Here is a 22,178-nt window from a genome sequence, read left to right as displayed (position 1 = left end):
AATTCAAATTATGCCTTTGATAAATGCCAGTGTAATGGCAGCATCAAAGTTAGCTACATCCCTCTTAGACTTATGCACCAGCATGGATGAAGACTATTGGAGAAAGCTCAGAGAAGAACATGAAAAATTATTAAAAGAAGAAGGTTTGATGGGAAATTTTAAATGAGTAACCATCATGTAATGCAGAGAGGTGGGATAAGTTTCAGTGTGCATGTGAAAGACACTGCACGAGGATGTGGTTGATATAAACTACTAAGAAAGACTGCATTGTTGCTAGAAATATTCTGGACACACCTGTCCTGAATAATCTAGACTTCCCACCAGGGGATGATAGAGAGCAGGTTAGGGAAGGTGTGCTCTCATCTTGTGTGCATTATCCATGATTCTTCTGTGTTAATTTCCATCTTAAATTTTAAAAGGAATAAAAAAAAAAGTGTTATTGTTAAAACTTGATCATTCTCTTTTGCTCTCTCCTGTAAAATAATAGTCCATTTACTTGGATTATTGTATTAATCTCCATTGGGCACCCTATTCTACCCTAACCACCCCTTTCAGTATATCCTCAACCTAACAAGCAGAGATTTTGTTAAAATGTAAGTCATTTCAATCCTATGCTCAAAACTCTCCAACAACTTCCATCTTACTTCGAGGAAGAGCCAAAGTCCTTACATGGTCTACAACCCCACAGTCTGAGCCTATCGTGTCTCCTCTGCCTTCTCACTCCACTCCAGTCCCATCAACCTCACTGCTGCTTCTCAAACATTCCAAATACTCTTTACCTCAGGGCCTCTGCATCTGCTGTTCCTCTCCCTGGAATGCTATTCTACAGACACTTGCTTGACTCCCTTCCTCATCTCTCCAGAACTTGATTCCATGTCTCCTTCTCAGCAAGGCTTCCCTGGTTGTTCTACCTAACGTTCAGTTCCTAACTCCCCTTTTTGTGTTTTACTCTCCTCCACTGCATTTATCACCACCTAACCCACTATATGTTTTATCTATTGCTTTATTTTATACACACCTCTCTCTTCCCTCCATAATGTAAGGGACTTTTTCATCACTTTCTTTATTCTTATCTTTACAGAGCCTAGAACAATGCCTAACTCATTGCAGGAACTCAATATACATACGTGTGTGTGTGTTGACTAAATTAATAATTGAATGAATTCAACAAATATTTATTTTTATGCATATAATTTATTTGGAACTGTTACTAGCAATAAAATCATATATATAAAACTACTTTTTGTTGATTTTTTTCCTTGTCTCATAGACTTTGTGAAATAAGAGCCAAGGTTGTCACACAAAAATATACATAACTCTCTACATCACTGGTTTCTCAGAGCGTGGTCCTCAAACCAGCAGCATCAGCATTGCTTGGGAACTTGTTATAAATGCACATCCTTGGACCCCACCTCAGATCAACCGAATCAGAAACAGTATTTTAATAAAGTCTCTGGGTGAGTCTGATGCACGTTAAAACTTGAGAACCACTCAACCACCATATAGATATTAAGTGCATTAAATTGGAAATGGCAATTGAATTTTTAATACATTCTTATTTTTCGTATTAGACATTTCAAGTTTTCTTTGGGTAAAATAAGTCTAGAAATATTCTGGCTTTGATAAATGGCAAGTGAGTCTTCTTCTTAATGACCCTTACACCTACCCCTCCCCTTCATGTTGTTAGTCACTCTTCCAGGCCAGGTCCTAAGACACACTTGGTATTGCAGTGGCTTTCTAACTAGTCTCCATGTACTAACTAGTCTTCTAACTAGTCTCCATATACTAATACATTTTCTTGAATATAAAATGAATTTTTCCATATATTTTTGTCTCTGAAATAGAGATGCATCTTACAATCGATAAGTAAATTTAACGCAGTGTTTTTTCTTATTTCCTCAAAGATTATTCTTATACCACAGATCTATTTTATAATAAAGGAAATAAGCTATTTTCCTACACTGTTTTGCTTCATCATAGATCCAGTTGGCCTTTCCCTGTCCTCTCATAGCCCCATTTTTCTCATATGGCAGGCATCTTAACGTGAAAAATGTTCATTAGTCAATCTGGCTAATTTTAAGGAAGACCTCAATTATGGAATGATTCATTGCATAAACTTGAACTAAAAGCAGTCACATGCTAATATTCTTTTCATTCTTTTTTTTTTTTTTTTTTTTTAAAGTTTGAGGCTGTTTACTTTCAGCTTCAATTGGAGTTTTGCTTACGCGTGGCAGGTCCGCACCGGCATCTTCAGTGTCTCTCTCTGAGCCTGTGTCCGCAGTTCACGAATCACTGCGCAGGGAGCACTGCGGGGAGCACGGAGAAGGATTCCTGCAGTGTGAACCCTCTCTCTGCGCGCTCCTGCTCTTTTTCCTCTCCTACCTCTCTGTCTTTTAAAATTTATTACGTTTTCTTACTTTGTTGCTCAGAGGAACACAGGCTTTTTCCTGTAAGCCAGGTTCTTTATGATCACTCTAAATTTGCATGTAGCACGGAGCAGCCAGGTTATTGTAACACAGTTTCCAGGATTCATCAGGAGGCCTAGGTTGAGCCAGACACCAGCGCATCCATGCTGATTGCTAATGGTCTTTTTCCTTCCTTCTCAACTCTGGCTTTTCCCTTGGTTCTATAGACCTTCTTTGGGTTTCTCATTAATTGGCCTGAGCTGCCACAAACACTGGCAACCATGACATAGCACTGAAGTTAACAGGCCTCCTTGTGTGTCTAAATGATGGGCGAGTGCAAGAAAAGTTTCCAAATTAAGTTCACATAAACTTAATTTCTGGCTCCCAGCCCTAGCTATACATTACAACCAATTAAATTTGACACTCTGAAGGTGGAGTCTGAGCATCGATGTTTCAGATCTCCCTGGGTAATTGCTAACGTGTGGTCAGGGCTGAGAACTGCCGACGAGCTCCCAGAATGCAGGAGGGCGTGGGTGACCAAGCCTAATGTGGCACCTTTGTATCTGAACAAGCCTAACCAGCTAATACTAGACCTGATTCTTGCTGCCTTATGACTCATCCAAATTCTGTTTGCAAGCAAGTTGTATATATGTCATCTGAAAACTGAAATAATAAAACAGCTGATTTCTTAGCAAACAAGAGAAGAACAGAGTCAAATAGGGAACAACACTATTATATTAGATTCAGGCAAAGAAAGTGTCCCTACTGTGGATTTTGAGCGTTATAGTGAGAAAAAGGCATCGGCTCTCACAGTCCCCACGGGGATATGATATGTCTACAGCAAAATTAATTCACTGTAGAGTCAAGTGCCTTACGATGGAATTTTACTACATCTCGGATTAGGAATACACCCTTGACATCTTTTATGCCTAAATTTAGACCACTGAAAGGATTTATTACAATCCAATTAAATTAAAATGTAACAAATAAAAACAAAGACATTGTAAAACATAATTTTTCAAGTTATGTTTTTGCAATTATAAGACTATTTCAGAACACCATAGTTAAAATGGCTGAAACATTTATTTGATCTCACGGCCGTTCCTTTTAGTCGCCATTAGCAATATTGTACTAGCAGCAGGAAATAGAAGATACTATCTTAATAAACTATAGAGATTTTAAATGTGACCATTATAAACAAATGCAATCCCAAACCAGCCCCACAAAAATGTATATCTTATTTTTATTCAAAAATTTAAAAAATTGAAATTCAATTGCCATAAGTCCACCTAATTAAAAAGAATGGACATGATAGTATGGCATAAAAACAAGGAGCTTTTCATGTGTAAGTACTGTTTTATAAGCTCCTTTACTGTGCCCCATAATTTTTTAGGTTAGAATTGGTAATTAAAAGGCACTCAATAAAATAATTTTCCAATAGATATAAGCATTCTATGATCATAAAATATGCATAAAGTAATAGAGAAGGTGAACTCGAGTTTAATATCTATTTACCTCAGTTTGATTACCAGAAATGGTGTCCAGAAATATATGTAAGAACTTAGAAAATTAGAGAAATTCAGTAACAGTTTACTAAGCAGCCATTAGTCACTGTGCTCGACACTTTGAGGAACAGCATCTCCTGTTCTTAATACACTGACTGACATATAATAAACACTCAAAAAGTACTGATGAATTAAAAAATAAATATAAGACATGACTCCTCTCCTTTAGAAACTAACACTTGAGTGGAAAGAGACAAAAACACAGATATTGAAGAATAGGACAGAATATGGGAAGTTCTTTAATAGAAATGCAAACCACTATGGAAGTAATGAATAATTATAATTACTACAGCAGTTTAAAAGCATTATTCAGCTGATAGTAAATCAGAAATGTTTCTTGAGTTAGGTGATATTTGAACTGAGTATTGAAAGTAGAGGAGAACTTCACAGAATCTAGACATTGTGAATTGAGAAAGGACATTCCAGAGAGAGGGCAACCACTGGAATAAAAAGTGAAAATGATTCAGGGAAATAGAATGCCTTGGTGGAATGGCGTGTGGAAATATGACTAATATGTAAGGCACAAATTGTGGAGGGTTTTTAATGAGAAGTTAAAATTATTCTCTATGTAGTGGGAGCTCTCAAGCCTCTTCAGAAGGGAAAGGCACAGTTAGACCTATTTTAGAAGGATTATTTCAGAGACATTGTTCAGAACAGCTGGGAGAAGGTAGAGGCTGGAAATAGAGTCTGGAGGTTGGATAGTACTACACACAAGAGGTGATGAGGGCACGAGCCCAGGCAATGGCAACAGGATGCATGAGCTCAATGTGGAAGACATCTTGGATACAAAGCAGCAGATTTTGAAGACTGATTGTAGGTGAGGGTCGAGGCAGAGGGAGCAAATCTCATGTCAGAGCAACTAGGGATATGTCTATTTTGTAAAAGAGATATTTCCAGAATCTGTGATATTAGCAAAACGATTCTGGAGGGTTCTGGCACAAGTTTTGAAGAGGAATATTTTCCAAATAATTATATTGTTTAACATACTTGCAAAAAGAATGGCAAGACACAGAAGTAAGTATGAAAGTGTTGAGAGAAGCCAAGTCGAAAGTCAAATACCAGAGGAGGCTACAAAAGTGGCAGGACCCAAGAGGAAAAGTGGCATTAAAATGTGAATGATGTCCCAGGTATGAGTTGGGAAGCACAGGAGAGTGGTGGGTATAAGCTAGAATGAATGAACGTGAGAAAGCATAGCCTGCATGAGTTGCCTCCTTGCAGTAGATGGCAAATCCAAAGAGTAAAGCAATACAAGAAAGAGGGTCACCAGGCAGAAACTGACCTACACGGGTAACTGACTCAGGAGGATGGGGAGGATAGAGAGGGAGCATGAAGAGCGAACAGTACGTAACCTTGTAGCAAATGAGCTGTCAACTAGTTACTCTATTATTAAAATAACGTCAATGGAAACTTTGTGAATAGATAGGAGGGACTATTATTTGCTACCCAAGAGATTAAACAAGGAGTGACTTCTTTATTAATCAAATCATGATTCATCTCATTTAGCATTCTCCACCAGCCTTGCTAACATGGATCTGCTGATCCCACTTCAGCGTGAGAAACCACCAACAGGTATGCAACCCATGGCCTGCCTTCCCATGAGGCTGCAGAGTCAGACTTTGGGCACTAGAGGGCACCCTTTAGCTAGGACGAAAGGAATTGCTCTGATGAGGAAATCGGAATTGCCCTGACCTGGAAAGCTAGGTCCCATAGAGCCCACTCAGTCTAGACTGAATCTAAGCTTGAAATAATGTAGGGCTCCATTTAAAACAACCACAAGGACACAAACGTTTACGCTCAGTGGATTTTCAGTAGTTTAGGAAGCTTTCCATCTGGTGGTTAATTCCTGTAAAGACCATTTTCGTAAGCAATTGGGTGGGACATAAAAAGTCACCTCTGCTTCTGTCAGATTAAGGGGAGAGAAAGCTAATTACGTCATCTGGGATTCAAGTGTAATCACACTTACCAGAATAACCTGGGGGACAAACACAAGTGTATCTTCCTATCTCATTGAGGCACGTCGCTGCATTCTTGCAGGGATCTGAGACACATTCATCCACTTCCAAGTCGCAGTGCCTGCCTTGATATCCCGGGACACAGAAGCAGGAGTAACTGTTGACTCCATCCTGGCACACAGCCCCATTGTGGCAAGGGCTGGAAGCACACTCATCGTGATCCATCTCACAGAATCTTCCGGCATATCCAGCAGGGCAGAGGCAGACAGGGAGAACAGGGTCCTGACGGCAGACACCTCCGTGTTGGCAGGAGTTCATGCCACAGGAGCCAATGTCAGTTTCACAGGACGTCCCATTATACCCAGGAGGACATTTGCACAGAAAGCTCCTTTCTCCTGGGGTGTTCACACAAGTGGCGTTTCCTTGACAAGGACTGGAGAAGCAAGGATCTTGCACGTTGTCACAGCTTTTGTCCAAATGAGTGGCCGTGTCTGAACAACGGCAATTCCTGTCTTTTGAAAAACCATTGCACGTAGAATTGTTTTGGCAAGGATTTGAGAGGCACTTGGTGGCATTTTTATCGCAAAAGGAATCTACAAGGAGATAAAAAAATGTCCATGAACCTTACAAATAAATGAGGATAAAATTAAAAAACTTTCTTTCTGCTCCTCATGTCATCTCAAACGAACTTACTAATGGATACATAGTTGTCTGTGTTCTAATGATGAATTTTGTCAAATGATGTCTAATGATGAGTTTTGTCATTAATGATGATTTGTCATATCTTTTCATATAGCTGCTAATAATAAAAAGTGGCTTGTTTGAGAGTCTTCGCTTCTCCTGCATTTCCCTTTCTCAGGTCTAAGTGCCGTTGAGAAATGGGGTGAATTGAAGCAACTGATAAATTGTCCTATACATATAAATTTTTGAAATTCACATTCTCTCATGGAGGATTTTGGCATACACTTGGAGATGAGATACAAAGTTGTCTTTGAATATATTGTCTAACTTAAACTAACACTTAAATGAATACTATAACTCGGCTTATAACTGCTTTATCACAATCACCATTTATGCTCTAAAAAGAAAAGCAAATAAAAATGAAAATATAAAAATTTAAAAAATTCCAACTGTTTACTGAAGGTCTACTCTCTGTACTAAGCATGTCAGGTATTTCATATATATTATTTCTCATCTCCACAGCAACATAATATTATTATGCGCATCTTACTGATGATAGATTAAATCCGACTACAAGAAAACAGATGTAGTAAAGTTTATGGACTTTTATTTTTCTGAAAACTTCTCTCCTCTAGGAGTACATTTTTGAAATTCTAATTGGAATAACAACCTGTAGGAAAGCAATAATTCTATGCTTTTCCCCCCAAATTCATTGGATGTTTGCACACATATAAATTTTCCCTGATATCCACACATTATCACAGCATTGTTATTTTCTTGTATTGAGAAGGTTTATGATTTGGCAACTCAATTGTATCAGTCCACAAAATACTGTCTTTTGCACGTGGATTCACCTAATACATCACCCTCTTATTTTTACTTCCTTTCTCATAATATTGCTCACTAATATAATAGTGGGTAACAGTACAGGCTTGTAACAAAAAAAGTTACAAAATGGAGAGTTTGCTCTAATGACATGACACATAAATCAACTACTGTCAAGAGAAAGTGGCATGTAAACTTTGAGAAATACATAATGATAAATCTTTTCCCTCTCTTTCTGCAAAAAGAGAAGTGATTCTTTCTAACATGGTGTGGCGACCAACAGGGTGATGAGAAGAAATGACTGCATCATACGAGAGTGAGATTTTCACAATGATCTTCCAAGGAGGCTTCCCAGAGGCCAACAATGTTCCTCCAGTGCCTGTGCTTAAAGAGTAGACATATGCTTATATAGTATCAGGAAGGTTGATCTGAGAGCAAACCTTTACTAGTCCGCATGGGAAGACTCAACTAATTGTCCTTTTACTCTAGATTTTTTTTTTTTTTTCAGATACTGGCTTTCCTATCACATCTTCAAATGTATGACTGTCTACTAAGTGTTCATGTCTTAGCTCCAATAACTCTTCCCAAGATAAGCTTTCTCTGAACTCCTTTTCTAAACTCTCATTGTTTTATTTTCTATGTTTTATATATATATAAAATAAACAATAAAACATTATATATAGATGTTAATATGAAATGTTCTTATTTCTTTGTATATAGGTTTGTTTGTTTTCTGTTTTCTTCATTAGAATGTTAGCTCCAAGGAGGAAGGGGTGAGACCTTGTTTCTCTGTATTTCCTGGGTCTATAACATTATCTGTCTCCTAGAAGGTACTCAATACATACTTATTGGAAGGAAGGGGAAAAATGTCTCAGCAGAACCATGGAAGGGTGCTGTGTGGTCATGGGGCCAGGGAAAGTGCATCAGGGAGTGTGCACCAGGCAGAGTGTCCCAGGGAGGGTACCAGGGAGAGTGTACCAGGGAGTGTACAAGGGAGTGCGCACCAGGGAGAGTACACTAGGGAGAGTACAAGGGAGTGCGCACCAGGGAGAGTACACCAGGGAAAGTGTACCAGGGAGTGTACCATGGAGAGTGTACCAGGGAGAGTACCATGGACAGTGTACCAGGGAGGGTATCAGGGAGAGTGTACCAGGGAGCGTATGAGGAGTGCACCAAGGAGAGTACCAGGGGGTGTACCAGGGAGAGTGTACTAGGGAGAGTGGTCCAGGGAAAGTGAACCAGGAAGAGTGTACCAGAGAGAGTGTGCCATGGAGAGTACCAGGGAGTGTGCACCAGGGAGAGTGTATCAGAGAGAGTTTATCAGGGAGAGTGTACCAGGGAATTTCTCATTGAAGAAAAGGTACTTGAGATGTCTTTTTAAATGAACTCAAGTGAAGGAAGGGTATCATTCGCACAAGAAAGAACAAAAGCATGCAAGGTATTGCCCCTCTCTGTGAACAATAAAAAAAAGTTTGAGAGGGTGTGGGACAGAGAATAGGGAGGAAAAAGGAAGAGATATTTTGTAGTTCAAACATCTGACAGCATTTAAAGTTCTCCTGTTGAAACTGAGAGAATAGAATCAAATATTACAAATGCTGCCCTACTAACCCCGCCATCAAGGATATTATGAATTTATGTGTTTGACTGTTTTGTTAGTGGTGATGGTGATGGTTTTTTCCTTTCTTCAAGAATAAAGCATCATCATTTAAGCCACGAATTGAAGCATTTGTGTGGAAGGACAGACAGCAAAGGAAATTAGCATTTATATCCAACGCCCTTCCAGTGAAATTTAAAAAATAGATTTCTAAGAACATTTGTGTAAAGCATTTTAGAGATGGAAAACTAAGTTTTATAAGGACTAGGTTATTTGCACAGTGTCGTAGAGAGATGGGATTTGGACTCTGATTTGTCTGATTCCAAAGTCTGTCTCTTTTCGCTGCATTGTTTTAGAAGTTAGGATACTTATTGGGTAGAATGTCCTACTTAAATACAGTAATATTCACCTTCCAAAATCCCATGAAAGACATTAAGGGATGGCAAACAAGCACGTTGAAAAAATGCTCAACAGCATTTATCATTAGGGAAAGAGAAATTAACACCCACTAGAATGGCTAAATTAACACCCACTAGAATGGCTAAATGACAAAGATTGACAATACCAAGTGTTGATGAGGATACAGAGAAAATGGAACTCTTCTTCCTGCCCTCTCTCTCTTTATAATTGATCTTTCTTGCCTATGTGTTATCAATTGTATTAGTCTTTTCAAATAATAGACTTTGGAGTTTCTCTATAAAATTTTTGTTTTCCATCTTATAGAGTTCTGCTTTTGCCTTTTTATTTTCTTAATTTTACTTTCTTTGAGTTTAAACTTGCCATTTACTTTTTCAGGTGTTCTTTCTAATTTATTAATTTGGGACTAAAAATTTCTGTCTGAGCACAGCTTTACGATTTATTATAATTTATTTTCATTATCATTCAAATAAAAATATTTTCTAATTTCCATTGTGATTTCTTCTTTGACCCAAGGAAAATCTGTCAAAATAAATTAGATCAAGTTTATTAATTGCATTATTCAGACCTATGGTATTGTTTAATTTTTTTCTACTTTTTCTCTCTGTTGAGATTAATGTCTTAAAATCTCCTATAATGATCATGAATTTTCTATTTCTCCTTTTAGTTCTGACAATTTTCACTTTTATATGCTGAAGCTATGTTATGTTCACAGAAATTTAGAATGGTTACATCATCTTGCTTGTTTGACTCTCATATATTCATAATATATCATTTTTTATCTTTAATAATACATCATTTCTTAAAAGAGTACTTTTAGCATTATAAGTATTGCTATATCAGTTTTATATCTCATACATTGCTAGTGGAAATGCAAAATGGTGTAGCCACTTTGGAAAACAGTTTTGAAGTGTCTTATAAATTTAAACATTCGCTTATGTATGATCCAGCAATTCCACACCTAGGAATTTCCTTCAAGAGAAATGAAAACATAATGTCCACACAAAAACTTGCTTGCAAAATTCATAGCAGCTTTATTTATAATGACCAACACTGGAAAAAACCCCAAATATTCATCATCTGGTAAATAAATTTTAATATATTATACACTGGACTACCACTCAGGAATAAAAAGGAACAAATTACTGATCCAGACAACAACATAGAGGAATCTCTAAAGGATGATACTTAGTGAAAGAAGGCAGACTTAAAGACTACCTGGTGTATAAGTCCACTTTTATGACACTCTAGAGAAGGCAAAATTATAACGATGGAAAGCAGTTCAGTGGTCACCAGGGAATGGAAGTGGGTGAAGGGAATTAACTGCAAAGGGGCATAAAGGAACTTTTATGGAAACATTTTGTATCATGATTGTGGTGATAATTATTGATCGTATGCATTTGACACTTAAAATTCATGAATTTTGGGGCCGGCAAGGTGGCATAGTGGTTAAGTGCACATGCTCTGCTGCGGTAGGCTGGGCTTCAGATCCCCAGCGCCCACTGACGCACCGCTTGCCAAGGCATGCTGTGGCGGCATCCCATATAAAGTAGAGGAAGATGGGCACGGATGTTAGCCCAGGGCCAATCTTCCTCAGGAAAAAGAAGAGGATTGGCATCAGATGTTACCTCAAGGCTGATCTTCCTCACATAAAAAACAAAAAAAAATTGGTGAATTTTATTGTATGTAAATTATACTTCAATAAATCAGACCCAAAAAATCCTACAAAAAAAAAAAAAAGGACTGAAAGGAATTAAATTGTCATACACTCACAAGAGCCAGGATAGAGGCTGAGGGCATAGACAGCAATAAACACATATACACATGCACAATGCATACATGGAAGCTAGACTGCAGACGAGTGAGTAGTACTAGACTTAGCATGCCAGAATAAGCAAAAACCCAAGCCAGCAGTGAGAGAATCCCAGAATCAGGCTGGTTCATGCCATAGAACCCTAGAAAGGTTCAGGAATTAGAGGTTCCAGGTACTTCTGAAATGATGGTGTGGGTGGTGCTGAAAATAGGACAGATGTTTGGAAACCTCATCAAAAGCACAGTTACATCCTCATTTTCCATCTTTTACCCTAGGAGACCACATGACCGCCTTTCCCCCATGAAGGCAGGTTCAGAGAGAAGCACAGCTGCTGGTGATGTGGGAGTGGCTGAGTCTGACTAAGGGAATTAAGTGATCACCCACATACACAATTGTGAGACACTCCCCAACCTCGTTTCCAATTCTAAAAATGCCAGCAGCCAGATTTACACCCCAAGCAGGAAATTGAATTATTTCTCTTGACCAGCCTGAGTGAAAATACTTACAGATACTGATATCTTCAATCATCTATTGAAATGACCCAGGCCAATCACTCTAGAATAAATCCTAATAAGCTAGCAAGCCCTGGAACACAAGTAAAGAACTTTAAAATGGCTCTTAAAAGAACATATACATAAGAGTATATATGAAATGTACATATGCATATAGGGCATAATTATCCTTTAAATTGTACTTCAATTACATTCTAAAGAATAATGATAAGTGAACATCCCTGTATCTATTAATCAGCTTAAGAAACAATAGGACACCCTTATTAAATGTGAACAGATTGTACGAGATTACCAGACATTTGAGGAAAACCTCTAAGATAAAACCTGAAGACCAAAACACACAATTTTTTTAAGCAACTTGGAAGAGACAAAGACAATGTAGGGAGTGGACTAAAACTTATGAAAATTTGAGAATTAATTTTCAAAGAGTTAAGATAGGATACTGCAGCAATGAAACAAGTATAAGGAGGTATTAAAATAAACCTCTAGAAAACAGAGGTCTTTGAAATTAAAAATGCAGTAGCAGAAATTAAAAAATACAATTGAGTGACTAGAGGATAATGTTAAAGAAAATCTCCTAAACACTAGAAAAAAAATACTAAGAAACTGGAAATAGGAGGTAGAAAAAGTGGGGAACTAGAGGATCAGTCATAGGGGAGTTTCAAAATGAGAGAACAAAGAAAATGAAGTGACAGCAAGGGAGGTGAGAAAAGAAAGGAGAAGGAACTTAAAATTATGACAGAAATATAAAAAAAGTTCCTATAATTAAAAACAAATAAGTTTATAAATTTAAAGTTTCTGCTAATTGCCCTAGAAAACAAATGAAAAAGTAAATCCACAGCAAAGCACATCATTTCCCTGAGGTGGGACAGAGAAGAGCTCGTGTACAAAGCGTCAGAAATCAGAATAGCATGTGCTTTATCAACAGAAACATTGGAAGCTAGAGGACACGAGAACAATGCCTTAAAAATCTTGAAAGGAAATAATTTCCAAATTAGAATTCTACGCCCAGCTAAACTATCAATCAAATTTGGAGGGAAAACAAAAATATTTTCAGCTTTCAAGCTCACTTTTCAGGAAGATTCTAGAAATATGGTCCATGGAAATGAAGGTGTAAATTAAGACAGAGAAAGACACGGAATCCAGTATACAAGGGATCTAACAAAGGAAAGAAGCAAAAAGTGTTACTAAAAATTTCTCCCTGTACTGCAGACATGCTACCAGCGTAGAGAGTAACCAGGGCTGAAAGGAGCTCCAGGGAGGATGTCTCCAAGAGGAAGAATGCGCAGCCTACCATATGGAGAGGTAATAGAAAACTAAACAGAACAGTTAAAAAAACCATGAATGCTCTTTCTAGTATTAATTTTGGGGAAAATCGAAAGTTGTACAAGAAAGGAAATGAAATCATAATATACTATATAATTGAAGAGAATTCTTTATAATGACAATAATAGTAATAATATAAGGATATAACTGATATCGGGAGCAGTTGAGCTGCGTGAGTGAGTGTGTGTGTGTTTGTGTGTGTGTGGTTGAGAACTGCAGGAAGGGTAAATCTACTTTTGCCATAGGAGGCTTCCAACAGATTATGCCAGTATCCAAAACTGAAGGAAAAAAAAAAACAAAAAACCTCAGCTCCATGAAAAACCATAAGAACTAGCTAGAAGACTTAAGTAGTTGCTTCTGGAGAGTGCATGTTGGGGATGAGAAGCTGGAATGGGGATGGTAAGAAGCATACTATTGTTTCCCTTACAATCCTTAGAGACTTTTAAAGTATTACTGAATAAATTCGATAAAAATATTTCTTAAAGCAAAATAGGTAGATTGATAACCTGGTCACACACACTACCCCCCATCACTTTGTTTACACCTGCGCTTTGAACGATATTTTCAGTACTGGTTCCGGACAAGATCATCCATCCAGCACATCCTTTCACTGGGTCTCCTCTGGGGTGAATGGAGTCATTGGCACCACTTGCACAATTCGCTGCCTGGGGTTATGGGTGTGTCCAAAGGCGAGATGCTAACAGGCCCTCTTGGAAATGCAGCTCGTGACCTAGACATTACTAACTGATGCTTCAGCTGACTGTACTAAACAAGCAAAGACGACTGCCTGTCAAAAAATATATAGTTCAAATATATAAGGAAACTGCAATTGACTGCCTTATTAAAAATAACCACTTAGCCAACTCAGGAAATAAAAGTAAGACTACACACAGACCAATAATGGGAGTATCATGGAGTAAGGGTTACGATTATTCCAGTTTTGCACACCCAAACTGAAAAAAAATCTGTCATACGTATTATTATATTGTACCTAGTACAATATGTGTACACTCAGCGAACAATAATTTTCATAGTGATAATTCCTTTAGAACAAGACTTAAATGGACACAGACACAAAACCTTATTGGACTATTTAAAATTATAATTGGAATTTAATTCCCAGAGAAATGACTGTAGGGAGTTGTGTTTCCAGCTTTCATATGAGGCTCAGACACAGCGTGAGAAACTTTACTGGATGTGGAGTGTAACTGATATTTTCAGAACAATTTATGTAGCCTGCCAAATTGTTTCCTTGCAGTAAAGTTTGCCATCTACTGGATATTATAAGAAGTTCTGGAAGTGGGTTTCAGACTTTCTTTTTTTTTAAGTGCAGCAAAACTCCTTTAAGGAAAAGGTCATGAGTAATCCCAAAACCCAAAATCGGAATGTGGACCAGCTCAGGTTGGAGAAGGTGGGGAGATCTTGCAGCCCAGTTACTCAGCCTCTTGCCCTTTCTGGAGACATCTCCAAGGCATTGAGCCAGGCATTGAGAAAAGCAAAAATCTCTGTTCAGGAGAAAATAAAATATTTTATATAGTTACTGTAAGTAATTCTTTTTATATTTGTCATTTTGGTGTTGCTAGAACTAAAGCATATTTAAAAATATATACATATAAAATGATATTAAATATATCAAAAATATTAAATATTAAAATTTTAATGTTAAAATTAAAATATATTTTAAATATACATTTATATTGTATATTTTATATAATATATATATATTTTTGCTGAGAAGTAAAAACTGACTTGACCAGTTTTAAAGATGAACACCCAAACATCAAACGCATTTATTTTGTGTGTGTATATTTTCTAATAATTCGATTTACTTGGAAAATTGTCATATTGGTAATTTAACTTAATTATAAGATGGTGTATTACATGTTAGCTCAGAGCCGGTCTTCCTCAGCAAAAAGAGGAGGATTAGCATGGATGTTAGCTCAGGGCTGATCTTCCTCACACACACACAAAAAAGATGGTGTATTTATTCAAAGCAGTGAAACACTACAAGGTGATTTCAGGGAAGAGCATTTTAGTTTCTCAGAGATTATTATGAATAGTATTTATTGATGGTTTTAACGCACTTATCTATGAAACAGGAAGGTAATTCTCTGATTTAAAAATCATCAATCCAGAATCTGAAAATTTCGTCAAGTGGTTTTTTATTATCAATATTTTTGGCAACTTTTGTATTCGCCAACCATGGGAGATTTGCCAGACAGGGAAGGATGGTGCAGTGGTGAGGAGCTAAGACCCTGAAGTAAACACACCCGTAGGGAGCCTGGCTCTGCCACTCATAGCCTCACTTTCCCCAGCTGCAAAAATAGAGAGAACAGTAGAACCCCTTCTTAGGGTTTTCTTGAGGATTAAGTCACTAGATTTAAATGCTTGGCAGACATACCATAAGTGCTCCGTAAATATTAGCTCTTATTGTTATAAGATGTTTAGAGATCATTTTGGGTTCCTAATAGAAAGTTAACTGGATTACTGTGTTTTTTCATCAAACTACTGAGACTTGGGCAGCGACTTAGGGAAGCTGGTCCTTGAGATGGGAAGAGGATATGCTAGCTGCTGTATGGACTAATTTTTTAAACATGCAAAGGCACAGTTTTTTCCATTTTAACTCTATATTTAATATACATTTAACCTAATTTCACTTAAATAAAACTGAGAGAGGAATAAAGGAATTGTGAACATAAAATTTGATATTCTCAGCAACGTCTACTGAATGGTTCCTGATATTCTTTCATATAAAAGATATTTTCCTATAGATGAATTAATAAGTAAACATTTACTAATGAGTTCTTTTGTTGTTGTTGAGGAAGATTAGCCCTGAGCTAACATCTGTTTCTAATCTCCCTCTGCTTTATATGTAGGTCGCTGCCACAGCCTGGCTGATGAGTGGTGCAGGTCCGCGCCCAGGATCCGAACCTGCAAACCTGGAACTCCAAAGCAGAATGTGCCAAACTTATACATCACGGGTGCTGGCCCCTACTAATGAGTTGCTTTTATTTTATTTTATTTGCACTTTTGTTTTGCTTTTATTAAAACAACAACAAACTCTAGTGTCTTTTTTTAATGCAAGAGCTTTATTTACATTTTTATTTAGCTCACTAGAATCAAATGAGGGTAGGTATTCTTATTCCCATTTTGAGAAGAGAAAACTGAGGCTCAAAGAGGCTGAGGGACCTGACTAAGGTCATAGAAGTGTCAAGTCATTGAAGCAGGATGAGAAACCAAACAGGATCTCGGTTCTCTACACCACATCTTGCTACCTATAACCCAGCGGTTTTAAACTTTTTTTGATAATCTGATGAAACTTTAAGTATCTCCCCAGGAAAAATGGCCATATCCACATATCCACAAAATTTCGCATATAATTTCAGGGTCCACTTACCCTCTGAAATCCTTACCCAGGCTTTCAGGTCACCCTGCTCTAACTATACCTATTACTGAATGAGGCAGAAAGCATACACATACTATATATGTACATATAATCTTTTACCAATAGAAGCAGCCCTTGAATTTGATCACTTTCAACTGGGTGAAAATCTCTTAGTAACTGAAACAAAAAGACAAACGACATATTACATTCTAATTGATCTGTCAACATGTAACGTGCACAAACTCTAGTGTCTTTACATGGACTTTTTGTTTATATCCTTGATATTTTTAGAATTTAATATAGATGTCCGTATTTTATTAAACTACATCTCAAAAGCCACTATTGATTTCTATGAATCAAAACAGCCATGGACTTACTAAAGAGGACTTAATTCAGCCACCAAAGAAAAATTTATTCTTTATTCAAGATTGACTGTCTCCTCAATTCCATTCAGAAATTTAGCAGATTGGATGGCCCCTGACATTTTGGTGAACCACTTAACAATCTCAATCATAGTTTGGATTTCAAACAGCTAATATTTGGGATGTTCCGGGTTCAAATCACATCCATAATGAGTTGCTTTTAGAATGAAATATAGAAGGTATAAACACTGCTACTGGAGAGAGAGCAGTAATTTCCAGATCTAAGAATTTCAATGTATAAGAGAAAACTGGCTGGTTGAATTTTCATTATCCTGGCTTTCTGTAGGGAATAAAATTTAATTCCAGGGTTGGGGCCAGGCAGGAGGAGGAGGAATGTGTGCAGGAGGGGCACATCTTTATTCTGGACATGGCCAAAATGGCTTGCACATCTTAGGTAGTCAATAGAAATGTGTTGAATAATGAATGAGTGAGCAAGAAACCCTGAATTCTCATTTAAGCCTTACTGTGAAGTTCTTACTTTTGCCTTTTTTGATAAAATCAAGCAGAGCAAATCATCGGGTAAATGACTGACTTTGATGTACGATGTGATACGATCCACGAGGAGCAGTTAAAATAAGAAATAAATGGGCTCTTTAAGACCATTCCTCTCCTTTGCATCCCTATGGCCTCTGAAAACCTAGGCATTCACCGTCTTATATGCAGTCATTCTACATACGTGGACTTAAATACTAAATTGAGGCCAATTTAATGTAATGGCAAGAGTACAGTTTTACAGTGAGACAGGTTTAAATGTTAGTTCTGCTATTTGCCATGTTCGTGATTTTAGCAAAATCATGTCGCTGAGCCTCAGTTCCCTCATTTCTAAAGGAGATAATACATAGTCTTATGCAGAGTGTTTAAGAGCATGGATTTTGAAGTGTGGGTTTAAATCCTGGCTCCACAACTTATTAACTCTGAGTTTTATTACGATACTTAACACCTGTGCCTCAGTTTCCATTTCTGTAAAAATGATACCTACCCTTAGGTTCATTGTGGAGATTCAACTAGTTAATGAACATAAAATGCCTGACAGTGCTTGGCACAAAGCGAGCATCATCAGCCATTATGATTACTGTTGTTATTACTGTTATTTCATGAGGGGTAAAAGAGAGAACATACATAAAGTTCCCTGTAAAAAATCTGGAATAAAGTAAGTGTTTAGTCAATATTATTTGTCTTACTTTTCAATGCAGGGTCCAAAGTATACACATCTTGGTCCCCTTCTATCGATTAGCAAAGTTCCATGTACATGACTGGTGCTTGGTAAATGCATGTTCACTAAATGAATAAACCCAAGGAAAATGAGACTATATGATATTGGAAAGAGAATTTTGAGTTTTGGGAGTTCCAGGAAGTACAAGTTTACTGTCAGCACACATTCTCTGAGAATCATACCTAATAACCCAGGCAGGAGCTCAATGTCACCAATTGCACATTTGCCCGAGTTCACCCACATGCAAACTCTGCAACACGACTTCTCTGCTCCAGCTAGGAAGATTGTGGCCAAGTTCATTGGCATCACCTGTGTCTCAACATCCCTGTTCTACTGTTATCTCCCCTACAGAGGGTCCACGGCCTCAGTAAGGAACTTTTCCAGAAACATATTTTAAATCCCCTGTATATGGTTGGCATTTTGGTTGGTGCTTTTATATATAATTTCTGATCATCAACATCATCAAAGATGAAATCAGGGGCCTGCTCTTCCAAAGCCTTCTTTTGCTCTCAAAGCTTTCTCACGAGAATAAAAACCTCTGGGTCCTCATCTACACACTACACACCCTGCACACCTGAGCACAGGGTCTGGGTTGGATCAGGTGTCTGTCATTAAGGTTAGGGTGATGGACCAAGAGCATCCTGCCTCTGGCTGCAGAGACACACACACACCTCATAGAAGATGCCCTGCCCTTTGTCATCCTCAGAACACGGCCGAATAATGCAAATTGTGAAGGTCCTTTTTACTAAATGTCAATCATTGAAAACTTTAATGAGGGTCTAATTATGTTCCTTTGACATTAAATTCACTTAAAGCTAACCAGGCCTGGACTCTCTGACCTTATTACAATCCGTGTTTACTTCAATAATGACAGGCTTTTAAATGACCTCTCTTACTTATGGAATAGACTTACATTTTCCTAGCTTCTTTGCCTCTTCTTTGTGTGAAATTCTCACAGTGAAGCTAAAAGTGCTTTAAATGAAAAGAAAAATAAAAGTTTTTTCCCACTCCATAAAGCCACCATTTTTCTAAGTGATCAATAGATGTAATTTCAACATCAATTATAAGACCATTGCACAGAGTAATTTAGCTACATGACAATTTCATTCTAAAGGGGGGCCTGAATGTTTTACTATTTTCCATTAGGTTCTTATCGGAATGTTAAGTAAGTATATTACACACAACTAAGGTTAAAGAAAAAAATAAAATTGGTAAAATAAGTGAAAATAGCCCTTCAAACTTTAGCTCATTCCATCGTATACGAAAATAGTTTGGACAATGTAAGAATGAAAAAAATTATAATAACTAATTTTTCAGTTTCATTACTGATATTATAAAAATTCCTCCAATTTATTGCTTCCTGGAATAAGTGCATAACCCTTAGCGTCTCATTTAATCCCTATAGAAAAATTAAGGATTTTGAGGTATTATAACCATTTTATAAGTAAGAAATTTAAGGTCAGGAATGTTAAGTAACTTCCCCAAGGTTGTGCAGCTAATACATGGTAGATTAGGATGCCAGGAAGACTTCAAAACATTTATTTGAAAAAATCTAAATGAAAAGGAAGATAGAATCAGAAAACAGATACACCTAAAAGAGAATCTAGATGAGCACTTAATAAAGTTTCATACGAACCACTGAGGGTCTCATTAAATTGCCCCGTTCTGATTCAGCAGTTCTGCAGTGAGGCCTAAGATGTGGCATTTCTAATAAGCTCCCAGGGGATGCTGATGTTGATGCTGCTGGTCCATAGACCACCCTTCACATAGCAAACATCTATACCCGCATTGTCTAATACAAGTACAACGTGAGCCACCTGTGTAGTATTAAGTCTTCTAGTAAAAAGTGTATTTAAAAACTAAATTAAAAAGTAAAAATAAGCAGATAAAATTAACTTGAATAATATATTTTATTTAACCAAATATAACTGAAACATTACCATTTCAATATGTAATTAGGGTTAAAAATTAACGAGATATTTACACTTTTTCATACTAAGTCTGAAATCCACCTGTGTGTATTTTAGACTTACAGCACATCTCAATTCCAGCTAGCCACATTTGAAGTGCTCAAAGCCACACATGATGCGTGGCTATTATATTAGACAATGCAGATCTTGACAGTTTTCTGATATTTCTGTACAGGGAACTCACGCCTAGAAAAATAATAAGTGGATACAACTATGAAAAAGACATTAGTCCTCTAGGATTTAAATTATCTTCTTTTATGACATGATTATAATAGTAGCCATGAATAAAAATACTCCAAAGTACTTTTGAAGAGTTTGTTTATGATGATATATATTCAAATAGTGCACATCCTTAGAAGCCTGCTTTTTCCATGAATCTTTCCCATATATTTTCATGCATATTGATCTCCTGGCCTGAGAAGCCACAGAGCTTATCATTGTTAAGACACAACTTCACACTTATCTATGTTTTTACTAAACTGTTCTCCATTTATGTATGGAAACTTTTCTTCACAATTAGCAAATGAACTCTTTAAGTTCAGGAACTATAATATATGCTTCTTCAGTATGTCTATATGTATCCGGTTTCCATCACACTTTGAATACTATCTCCTGAATGGTGCAATAAATACATGTTGATAGTTTGCTTGGCTGATTAGTTGGTTTTACCCCAGGGAAATTTGTTCTGCTCACTACACTTGATCAGAGAGAGAACGATTTGTTTCTGTCGAGTCACTCTAAGCTGTGGACCTGATTTGGGGAAATCCCAGGTTACTGTGGTTACTTGGAAGCCACCGGGAATATATTTCATTTTCTTTTTATTCAGCGACGAGCACCACAGCACCGACTGCAGCAAGTCCAGTGCTGTGGTGCCTTTGGTCCAGATGAGATTGGGAAGAGTTCATGAATGGCCCCCTGCCCAGTGTGTGCTGGCACATGTTGTGCTGAGCGGGGCCTTGGTGCACACAGACATGCCTGGCTCATCTGCGCAGCCCCGTGACCCACAGAGAGAACGGGTCTTGATCTTCCAGGGACCCATTTGCCAAACTCTACCCCAGAAGGCGATGGCAAGTGCATATGTAATGAATTCTGAGGCTTTGTTACTGAGCACACAACACCCGGGAGATGAGAATCCCACAGCACTGTTTGAAAACTCGGAGGGAGACGCATGGTTGCAGACATCCTTCTGCGAGTTGAAAGAGAATATCTCATATGTGGAATTGGAAGTTTAACTGAAGAGAAAATAATAAAACTATAGGGATAGCTCTATTGTAGAAAATGCATGGAGATGAACTTCATGTGAAGATATAAGACATGGTACCATAGATGAAATCACTTTTTTTCTAATATGCCGTTAATCACTTCTTCTAGGAAGACATGGCTATACCTTTGCACTTAAAATATTTGGTGTGTGTGTGGGGGCGTAAGTGGGGAAAGAAGAAAGATAAATTCAAGCAAATAATTTGTTAATTTTAAATCAATAAATTTAACAAGTTAATTAATATTTTAATAACAGTGTTTTTATTTGATATGATCATTTAGTTTTTAAAATAAATCCCATATATTATTCATCATGGTCTATACCTCTAGTATCCGGCATAGAATCAATAATTCATTATGGAACTGAACCAAGCAAGCTTAATCCCCATCTCCCTAAATTTAACTGATTGGGTGACTAAACTTCAGCTTTCCATATTTTTTTCTTTTGAAAAATTATACCCAGCTTACCACCATCTAGTCCTGTCTCGTTTACCTGTCATAGATTCCCATTGATCTTTCACTTATAAGGGGCTCCTGAATGACACTTATGTATGAAATGGGAGCTTTCCTTTTCTCCATGTCATTTTTTGCTATGCTAAAACTTAATAAATTCAAAACAATTTCAATAAACTTCCTTTTATAATATCTAGTAAATAATAAGTTAAATAGGAGCCACGCCTAATCTGAAGTGCATTGAGGGTCACAACAAAGAATGAATATTCGGCTCCATTCATTAGAGCAGAAAGATCATCAACTATGGGGGAGCCCAATAGGTGTGATAACAGTGAAACGAGGTTTCACTAGAGGAAGGGCCTTCAGGTGACCTCTGAGAGAATTG

General features: G+C 37.3%; 1 protein-coding gene across 1 annotated transcript in view; it reads right to left on the bottom strand.

The window, feature by feature from the left end:
- Positions 1-22,178, bottom strand: part of CRB1 (crumbs cell polarity complex component 1) — a 202,575-nt gene that overhangs the window by 134,796 nt on the left and 45,601 nt on the right. The window contains 1 exon segment of the mRNA XM_058533903.1: positions 5,934-6,584. Coding sequence (XP_058389886.1) covers positions 5,934-6,584 — 651 coding nt within the window.

The sequence above is a fragment of the Diceros bicornis genome, chromosome 38, assembly GCF_020826845.1.
Source record: "Diceros bicornis minor isolate mBicDic1 chromosome 38, mDicBic1.mat.cur, whole genome shotgun sequence".
Taxonomy (NCBI): Eukaryota; Metazoa; Chordata; class Mammalia; order Perissodactyla; family Rhinocerotidae; genus Diceros; species Diceros bicornis.
This window is presented reverse-complemented; position numbering and strand designations above follow the sequence as displayed.